The sequence below is a fragment of the Aegilops tauschii genome, chromosome 4 (assembly GCF_002575655.3).
Source record: "Aegilops tauschii subsp. strangulata cultivar AL8/78 chromosome 4, Aet v6.0, whole genome shotgun sequence".
NCBI classification, from domain to species: Eukaryota; Viridiplantae; Streptophyta; class Magnoliopsida; order Poales; family Poaceae; genus Aegilops; species Aegilops tauschii.
Genome location: NC_053038.3, coordinates 24,130,196 through 24,140,474, shown reverse-complemented (window position 1 = coordinate 24,140,474; position 10,279 = coordinate 24,130,196). Strand labels below are relative to the sequence as shown.

The following is a 10,279-nucleotide window of genomic DNA, read 5'->3' as shown; positions in this document are numbered from 1 at the left end:
CGGGTGCATTTGCTCCAGCATGAACAGTAAAATCAATTTTTTTTTAAAAAAATTCGAACTTTTTTAGATGTTCTTGTTAGTGTCGCAAGCATGCTTGACAATTTTCATGCGAAACAGAGTAATAGTGTTCCATCGGTGAAAAAGCTAATTTGGGTGTAACATTTGGTGTTCAATTTGTTTTTTTATAAGCCAACATGCTTAATCTTTTATCTAAAAATTTGCAGGTAGCATTTGGATGTGTCTATGAGCACGTCAAGTTTTTGTTGGGATATTTTTGGCATTTCAAGAACCATTTTTCGCGTGCAGGAGCACGTGCCGATTCCGAAGTGATATCATATTTTAGTTATTCTTTTTTTTTGAAATATATTTTTATTAGCTTACGTAATATCACTGTCCCCCGAAAAAAAAGTAAAGTAATATCGCTGTTGCCGTAAGTACAAGGAAACATCATCGCGTCCGAGTTCCTACCACTTTTCTACTCCCCCAACACGCCAATCAACTGACCGACCACGACCAGTCTCTCTCTCTCGTTCGTCTGGTTTCAGTTTAGGACTCCACCTGGCCCCCTTTCCCGTGCGCCGCCCCCTCACGAAAATCCTGGACGATGCCTATATAGGAAAAAAAAAGAGGACCCCGATTTCGCCTCGCACTTCCTCTCCAAATCCCTCTCCTCCTCCGATCCTGCTCCCCACCCCCCGCAGCAGATTCCCGGCGGCACCCCACCCCAGCCTCCCCCTATACATAGACGGCATCCTCCTCTCCCCGGAGGCGCGTCTGACCTCACCTCGCTATATTTTCCGTGAGCCCATTCTGCCTCGTGCGCCCGCCCGTCCGCCCGTGCCACCACCACCATCCGTTAACGGTTGTTGGGCCGCGCCTTCGGTGCCGAGGAGAGAGAGAGAGAGAGAGAGAGAGAGAGAGAGAGAGAGAGAGAGAGAGAGGACGAGGGGCGGCCAGGAGGAGGAGTAGGAGGAGGGGGAGCAACGGCCTCCGCGCGCCACCGGCGAGAGCGAGCGAGGGAGGAGGAGGGGCGGTTGGTTGATCGATCGGTCAAGGATAATATGATGGCGTTCAGGGGGCAGAGGCCGGCGCAGTCCGAGGAGATGTGCGACGCGGCGGCGGCCGTGGTGGCGGCGCGGCAGGGCATGGAGCAGCCGCTCACGGCCGTGGCCGAGGCGTTCGAGGAGCTGGCGCGCGGGATGGAGGCCGACGGCGGCGAGCTCCGCCTCGCCCCCTTCGGCGACACCTGCGCCCTCGTCTCCGTCCTCTTCAGCTCCCTCGGCATCGCCTTCAAGTTCGCCGAGAGCGAGTACGTCACCAAGGTAAAAACCAAACCGATCTCGCCTCTTTTTCCCCTCCGGTAATTCGGAGTCCCTTCGATCTGTTATTGTTATTCTTGGAGACGAAGTCTCGAGATTCCGCATGGCGATCAGATAGAAAAATCGCATTACCTGCTCCGTTTCCAAGAAACAAAGCTCTGTTTTGTGTTTGACTTTGGTAAAATTTTGTACTCCTGTCCTGCCATGGCATCTTTGCAGCGTCGCTCGCAATTGATCGAATATTCTCTCCCGTTCTCATTGCGATTAGAAAGTAACCACACAAACATGGGCAAGCTTTTAGGATTCCCCAACAAGATTGTTTGCAAGAAAGAAATGCAATCGACGATCGTTTTTATTCTCTTTTTGTTCGGTCACGACCACGACCTGTAGTAGAAAGAAAGAAAGAAATGTAACCCAACTTTTTGCTCGGGTGAACCGTCCAGGTGAACGACCTCATCGGGGCATCAAAGGAGTACGCGACGCTGAACGACATCCTGGACAAGGACGTCGAGAACGACTCCGTCAAGAAGCAGGGCAGCCATTCCCGGAACCTGCGCCGGGTCCGGCTAGGCCTCGGCCTCATCAAGGCCCTCTTCGAGCAGTTCCTCGCAACCGAGTACGTTTCTCCATTCACTCACTCATTCGTTCGTTCCAGCAGAGCACAAATTTGTCAGCTTGCTCTCCTCCGCTGGCAGCAGCAGCAAATGCTTTGTGCAGCAATCAATGGTGGTTCATCATCAGTTTGTTGCTAATAAAATCATCATTGATGAGGCCAACATACGGACGGACGACAACTTACAATCTCTCTGGCGTCTAATTTTTCAGGGGCGGCTCGTTGTATGATGCTGCGACGACGGCCTACGGCCAGGTTTGCGCCCCGTTTCATAGCTGGGCGATCCGAAAGGCGGTTGGCGCCGGGATGTACACTCTCCCCAGCAGAGAGCAGTTGATAATGAGGCTGAACGAAACTGGTAAGCAAATGATTTGACATCCATCACCATCAGAGGATACCTACCTTAACTTATATTCAGTGATAGTTTAATGCTTTCATCAGATGATATGTTGATTGATAGGTCAATAACGAAATTCTGTCAAGCACCTTGACTTGTCTAGGGATATTATTGGTAGACCAATAATCCAATTCTGTCTGTGTGTGCTTGCAGATTGCTCTGTGCAGAAGGAGATGCGGAGATACATTGATGCATCTAGTCCCATTATAGAATACATCGATAACCTGTTCCTCTCCAGGAACATTGTCCTAGATTGGTGAACTGAATCGAGGATCATGCTTGCAGCTCTCCTCACGAGCTGTTAATGATGTCATTGTTTTATTGTTTTTCTCTCGTAGCTTTCTAGCCTTGGTGGGGCGGTGAATGCTCTCCCTTCGCACTGTCTCTTGTACTGTACGATTATATCAAAAATCTAATTCTAAACGAAGAGGCGGTTCTAGTATGATCATGCTATTCTTATGCTTCCTACTCGTATTACACACCGGACAACTTGTTGATCACAAATTAAGGAAATGAGAGCAGGGAGTCCTGAAAGAAGAGTAGTTTTTGGTAACAATTGTACGTGCATGTTATGGTTGTCTTCGTACTTGTACAAGAGCAAACAAGAGCCGAATTGTTTAGCGGGGTTGTCAAAACGCAAGAACAAAAAAAAGTTGGAGTGCAATATAAATTTGAATTAAAAGGCTTTTGATGCCATAGTCCATAGCAAAAACAACCAGTCATAGTAGGAGATGGGTTGTGAATTTTCGTCGAGAAGTATTCAAAAGGATTGAAACTCTACAAAGAAGAGTCCTCGTACTAGAAGGCGTCGTAGTCTCCAAAGGGGGTTAAGTCAAAGGCACCAAGACACAGCCGCCCCGTTGAACTTTGACTAAAAAAGGCGACTTCCTTGGCGATCTAGGGTTGGTGTCTTGCCGGCGGCCGCTGGCCCTGTGGCCTCCTCGTGAGGCTGGCTTGATGTACTAACGAAGTGATCCCTCTTCAGTTTTCTGTCCCCTGGCAAAAGAGCTAGGGGTTTTTTTTCCTCCGGCGGTTCTGCTAACCGTGAGTTCTCTTCGCTGCCCTCTGGTGGCTACACCGACCGAGAGTTTTTCGTTGTCGATCACTAGGTGTACGGTCTCCTCGTTGGCGGCTGACCGATCGTCATGAAAGTCTTAAGCTGGGATTGCAACGGGCTCAGAAAAGCCGCGACAATCCGTGCTCTACTGGATGTCCAGCGAGCATGTAATCCTTAAGTAATGTTTTTGTCAGAGACACATCTTGAAAGTTATCCGGCAAAATGCTTAAGGAAAAGATTGCACATGGATCAGAAATTTGTGTGTCCTGGAGATGGAAGAAAAGGTGGGCTAATCTTGTTTTGGAAGAAGGAGATCGAAATTCAACGTCTGAATTTAGATCCGATGAACATTGATGTGAGATTGGAAGAATCAAACATGTTGATGTGGAGACTTACGGGCATGTATGGGACCGCATGCGCCATCTTCATCGGGCACAACATCTTCCCTGGCTCCTCATAGGTGATTTGTACGAGATTCAGTTTTTGCATGAGAAAGAGGGCGGAAATCATCGCCCACAGCAGTACATGCAGGCATTCCAAAATGCTATAGATGACTGTGAACTGAGAGATCTTGGGTTCCTCGGCGACAAATTCACCTGGCAGCGAGGACGGATCCGAGAAAGGTTGGACAGAGGACTCGTAAATACTGCATGGGTGAATCTTTTCCCGATGGTTGCGTTAGAAAACCTGCCCTACAATCACTCAGATCACAGGCCTCTGTTGGTAAATACAGAACACTTTACTCAACCAAATCAAGGCAATGCAAGACCAAAGAGATTTGAGTCAAGGGGCTTACAGGAGCAAACTTTTAGTGACAAAGTCCAAGAAGCGTGGAACGAAGCAGGTGCCGACCCCGCAGTACACAACATACATGCAAAGCTTGATCGCATGCATGAAGCGTTTCATGATTGGGATCAAAAGGTATTGAAGAAGCCAAAAAAGTGACTGCGGAAGGCACAAAAGGAACTTGAGAAAATGATGACATGACATATATCTAATGAGTCCGAAGAGAAGAGGAAAGAGTTATCCGAGCTGGTTGAATATTTATTGGAATTGGAACAAATACATTATATGTAGAGATCCAGGGTTAATTGGTTGAAGTTTGGTGACCGAAACCCGGGGTTTTTTCAAGCCTATGCCTCGGCTAGGAGGAAGAAAAACTACATTAAAAAGCTCCAAGACCCAGATGGCAATGTGATAGAAGGTATGGATGCCTTGTCATCTCATATTTAGAATTATTTTAGTAATCTTTTCATGTCCGAAGTGCAGCAAGTTGACCCATCTATCATTGAGAAACTGCAAACTAAAGTCACAGAAAACATGAATAATATGTTAATGGCGCCTTATACACCAGATGATGTCCGCAAAGCTGTTTTTAGTATTGATGATCTCAAGGCACCTGGGCCAGATCGGCTTCATGCTATATTCTTTAAAAGGTTTTGGCATATCCTTGGAGATGAGATTACACAGGAAGTCATGTATGCTATTAACTCAAGACAGACACCTGCTGAATGAAATGATACATCTATTGTCCTTATACCAAAAATAGATTCTCCTGAGTTGGTAACCCAGTATAGACCCATTAGCTTATGCAATGTGTTGTATAAAATCATTTCTAAGATGTTGGCTGCAAGATTGAAATGTATCCTGCCAGAAATCATATCTCCAACTCAGAGTGCTTTTGTCCCTGGGAGATTAATCACGGATAATGTAATCATTGCTTATGAGTGCGTACACAAGATTAAAAGTAAGAAGTCAGGACATGAAAGTTTATGTGATGTGAATCTAGACATGCACAAGGCATATGATAGAGTGGAGTGCATATTTTTGAAAGCTATGATGCAGAAACTTGGGTTTCATGCACAATGGATTGAAATGATAATGGCATGTGTATGCTCAGTCAGGTATAAGGTGAGGTTCAATTCTCAAGAGACTGGTATATTTACACCTTCAAGGGGTATTAGGCAGGGAGATCCTCTTTCTCCCTATCCTTTCTTACTTTGTGGAGAAGGATTATCTAGTATGTTGTAGTATGAAGAAGAAGTTGGTGGCATGAATGGGGTTAGAGTGTGTAGAAATGCACCGTCAGTATCACACCTCTTATTTGCTGACGATTCTCTAATTCTCACGAGTCATGAGAGCAGATGTGTTAAATGCAACTCCCTTACAGCAAGTACTGGATACCTATTGTTAGTGTTCTGGACAGATGGTGAGTTTGGCGAAATCAAGCATTTTCTTTAGTCCTAATACCAGTGTGGTCTCGAGAGCTGAAATATGTGAGATCTTACACATTGATATAGAGGCCTTATCAGATAAATACCTTGGATTGCCAGCAATAGTTGGGGTAGATAGAAGTGATTGCTTCAGGCATTTTGTGAGAGGATTAAGATAAGGCTTATTGGTTGGATGAAAAAACAACTATCGTCAGGGGAAAGGAAATATTAATAAAAGCAATGGCCTAGGCAATTCTAGTGTTTGTTATGTCTGTATTCAGTATACCAAAGGGAATATGCAAAGAAATAACTGACATTATTGCACATTTTTCGTGGGGTGATGATGAAGAAACCAAAAAATGCATTGGATGGCATGGTGTAAGTTGTGCATTCCGAAAAGTGAAGGGGGAATGGGATTCAGAGACTTATATTCCTTCAACTTAGCCATGCTTGCAAAGCAATGTTGGAGGCTAATTACTGACCCAACATCTCTATGTGCAAGGGTGTTAAAAGTGAAATACTATCCTAATGGGAGCCTTCTGGAAGCTACCCCAAAGAGTGGATCATCATTTACGTGGCAGAGTATACTCAAGGGGTTGGAACTTTCAAAAAAGGTTACATATGGAGGGTTGGAATGGGAGAAAATATTAGGATATGGAGTGACTGATACGTCTCCAACGTATCTATAATTTTTGATTATTCCATGCTATTATATTATTTGTTTTGGATGTTTAATGGGCTTTAATATGCATTTTTATATTATTTTTGGGACTAACCTACTAACCGGAGGCCCAGTGCAAATTGTTGTTTTTTGCCTATTTCAGTGTTTCACAGAAAAGGAATATCAAACTGAATAAAACCTTCGCGAGGATCTTTTTGGGACAAACACAATCCAGGAGACTTGGAGTGGACGTCAAGGAAGCCACGAGGCAGGAGGGCGCGCCCCCCACCCTCGTGGGCCCCTCGCAACTCCACCGACCTACTTCTTTCGCCTATATATACTCATATACCCTCAAAACATCCAGGAGCACCACGAAACCCTATTTCCACCGCCGCAACCTTCCGTACCCGTGAGATTCCATCTTGGGGCCTTTTCCGGCACTCCGCCGGAGGGGGAATCAATCAAGGAGGGCTTCTACATCAACACCATGGCCTCTCCGATGATGTGTGAGTAGTTTACCACAGACCTTCAGGTCCATAGTTATTAGCTAGATGGCTTCTTCTCTCTCTTTGGATCTCAATACAAAGTTCTCCTCGATCTTCTTGGAGATCTATTCGATGTAATACTTTTTGCGGTGTGTTTGTCGAGATCCGATGAATTGTGGGTTTATGATCAAGATTATCTATGAACAATATTTGGTTCTTCTCTGAATTCTTATATGCATGATTTGATATCTTTGCAAGTCTCTCCGAATTATCAGTTTGGTTTGGCCTACTAGATTGATCTTTCTTGCAATGGGAGAAGTGCTTAGCTTTGGGTTCAATCTTGCGGTGTCCTTTCCCAGTGACAGCAGGGGCAGCAAGGCACGTATTTTGCCATCGAGGTTAAAAAGATGGGATTTATGTCATATTGCTTGAGTTTATCCCTCTACATCATGTCATCTTGCTTAATGCGTTACTCTGTTCTTATGAACTTAATACTCTAGCTAGATGCATGCTAGATAGCGGTCGTTGTGTGGAGTAATAGTAGTAGATGCAGAATCGTTTCGGTCTACTTGTCATGGACGTGATGCCTATATACATGATCATGCCTAGATATTCTCATAATTATGCGCTTTTCTATCAATTGCTCGGCAGTAATTTGTTCACCCACTGTAAAATATGCTATCTTGAGAGAAGCCACTAGTGAAACCTATGGCCCCCGGGTCTCTTTTCTATCATATTATATCTCTTTTATTTACATCGCATCTCGTTTACTATTTTGCAATCTTTACTTTTCAATCTATACAACAAAAATACCAAAAATATTTATCTTATTATCTTTATGAGATCTCACTTTTGCAAGTGGCCGTGAAGGGATTGACAACCCTTTATCGCGTTGGTTGCAAGGTTCTTATTTGTTTGTGCAGGTACTAGGCGACTTGCGTGTATCCTCCTACTGTATTGATACCTTGGTTGTCAAAAACTGAGGGAAATACTTACTCTACTTTGCTGCATCACCCTTTCCTCTTCAAGGGAAAACCAACACATGCTCAAGAAGTAGCAAGAAGGATTTCTGGCGCCGTTGCCGGGGAGGTTTACACCAAGCCAAGTCAACATTGATCTCCCGCCAACGTGCGGATTTCTCGCGCCGTTGCCGGGGAGATCTACGCTCAAGTCAAGACATACCAAGTACCCATCACAAACTCTTATCCCTCGCATTACATTATTTGCCATTTGCCTCTCGTTTTCCTCTCCCCCACTTCATCTTTGTCGTTTTATTCGCCCTCCTTCCGTTCGATCTTGTGTTACCATGTGCCTTCTTTTTGCTTGCATCTTCGCTTGCTAAAAGTTTATGGATCCTCATCCCCTTGCTAATCTTTTTAAGAGATCCAATTATGATGAACCAATTTCTAGTGATTTGAGTGCACTAGATTATCTTTATGAGGTTTTGCTTGAAATTCGTGAATCTGAAAATTGTGATGAAGAAATTTATGAAGAGATTCACGATAGCTCCTTGAATAAAAAGCATGATTGCAATGATTTTACTATAAATTCTCTTGATTTCAATTGTGCTAATAATATGCAAAACCCTAAGCTTGGGGATGCTAGTTTTGCTATGTCCACTACTTGTTGCAATGATCATGATTGGGGTGATTCTTCTTATGATCTTGAAAATTTATTTAAGCCCCATGATGAATATGAGATTGATAATAGTGTTTGCAATAATATTGAAAGTGGGTTTGGAAGAGTGTAAACTTTAGATCCCACATATTTGGAGAATGTTCAATCTTATGGTATTTTTGATAAAAGTGGGTTTGGAGAGGTCATGACTTTAGTTAATGTTAATCCCACTATTTTGGAAGAGTGTCAACTTTGCATGCATGTGGATCGTGTTGAAAATATTTTATGTGATAGCTATTTTGTTGAATTTGCTTATGATCCCACATGTAATTATTATGAGAGATGAAAATATGGTTGTAGAAATCTTCATGATAATAAATTACCTCTCGTTATGTTGAGATTGCAATTGTTTCTTTCCGCTTCCTTGCATATGCTAGTTTTTGCTTGCTATGATAATTTGTTTGCTTATAAGATGCCTATGCATAGGAAGTATGTTAGACTTAGATGTGTTTGTCATGTGTTTCTTGATGCTCTCTTTGCGCTTCAATTCTTGTCTTTCATGTGAGCATCGTTAGAATTATCAAGGCCTAGCTAGGGGCGTTAAACGATAGCGCTTGTTGGGAGGCAACCCCATTTTATTTTTGTTCCTTGCTATTTGTTCCTGTTTAGTAATAAATAATTCATCTAGCCTCTGGTTAGATGTGGTTTTGTGTTTTAATTAGTGTTTGTGCCAAGTAATACCTTTAGGATAACCTACGGTGATAGTTAATTTGATCTTGCTGAAAAACAGAAAATTTTGCACGCACAAGATTAGTTTTCATAAATCACAGGAACGAGATTTTCAGTTGATTCTTTTTGCAGAAGATTAATAAACAAATTTCTTAGGACTTCCTAATTTTGTAGAATTTTTGTAGTTCCAGAAGTATACGTTTGATACAGATTGCTACAGACTGTTCTGTTTTTGACAGATTCTGTTTTTCGTGTGTTGTTTGCTTACTTTGATGAATCTATGGCTAGTATCGGGGGGTATGAACCATGGAGAAGTTGGAATAAAGTAGTTTTAACACCAATATAAATAAATAATGAGTTCATTATAGTACCTTAAAGTGGTGGTTTGTTATCTTATACTAACGGAGCTCACGAGATTTTCTGTTGAGTTTTGTGTTGTGAAGTTTTCAAGTTTTTGGGTAAAGATTTGATGGATTTTGGAATAAGGAGTGGCAAGAGCCTAAGCTTGGGGATGCCCAAGGCACCCCAAGTTAATGTTGGGGAACGTAGCAATAATTCAAAATTTTCCTACGTGTCACCAAGACCAATCTAGGAGATGCTAGCAACGAGAGTGAGGGAGTGCATCTTCATACCCTTGAAGATCGCTAAGCGGAAGCGTTACAGGAACGCGGTTGATGGAGTCGTACTCACGGCGATTCAAATCGCGGAAGATCCGATCTAGCGCCGGACGGACGGCGCCTCCGCGTTCAAACACACGTACAGCCCGGGGAAGTCTCCTCCTTCTTGATCCAGCAAGGGGAGAGGAGAAGTTGAGGGAGAACTCCAGCAGCACGACGGCATGGTGGCAATGGAGCTCGTGGTTCTCCGGCAGAGCTTCGCTAAGCACTACGGAGGAGAAGGAGGAGGTGTATGAGGAGGGAGGCCTGCGCCAGGGAAGAGGTGCAACTGCCCTCCCACCCCTCCACTATATATAGGGGCAAGGGGAGAGGGGAGGCGCCCTAGGGTTTCCCCTAGGGGCGGCGGCCAAGCAGATTGGATCTTCCTAGGGAAAATCCTAGGGAGACTTGCCCCCCAAGCCAAGCAGGTGGAGGCTTGCCTCCCAAGCCAGGTGGAGGCGCCCCACCTCCCCAAGTAACGTGGGAAAGGGTGTGTGGGGCGCACCACCCCTTAGTGGGCTGGTTTGCCCCT

At 44.2% G+C, this 10,279-nt stretch overlaps 1 protein-coding gene across 1 annotated transcript; it reads left to right on the top strand.

Annotated features, from left to right (window-relative positions):
• The first annotated feature begins 575 nt into the window (after positions 1–575).
• On the top strand, positions 576–2,771 carry LOC109778842 (ACD11 homolog protein). The gene is made up of 4 exons (XM_045227341.2): positions 576–1,322; positions 1,763–1,935; positions 2,145–2,290; positions 2,483–2,771. The coding sequence occupies exons 1-4, from the start codon at positions 1,062–1,064 to the stop codon at positions 2,587–2,589; spliced, it is 687 nt and encodes a 228-aa protein (XP_045083276.1). The 5' UTR covers positions 576–1,061; the 3' UTR covers positions 2,590–2,771.
• The last annotated feature ends 7,508 nt before the right edge of the window (positions 2,772–10,279 follow it).

Excerpts from the sequence above, each read along its gene's own strand:
- LOC109778842 (XM_045227341.2), top strand. The coding sequence starts at position 1,062 with ATGATGGCGTTCAGGGGGCAGAGGCCGGCGCAGTCCGAGGAGATGTGC. Across the intron at positions 1,323-1,762 it reads AGAGCGAGTACGTCACCAAG|GTGAACGACCTCATCGGGGC; the intron begins GTAAAAACCAAA and ends TGAACCGTCCAG. Across the intron at positions 1,936-2,144 it reads GAGCAGTTCCTCGCAACCGA|GGGCGGCTCGTTGTATGATG; the intron begins GTACGTTTCTCC and ends CTAATTTTTCAG.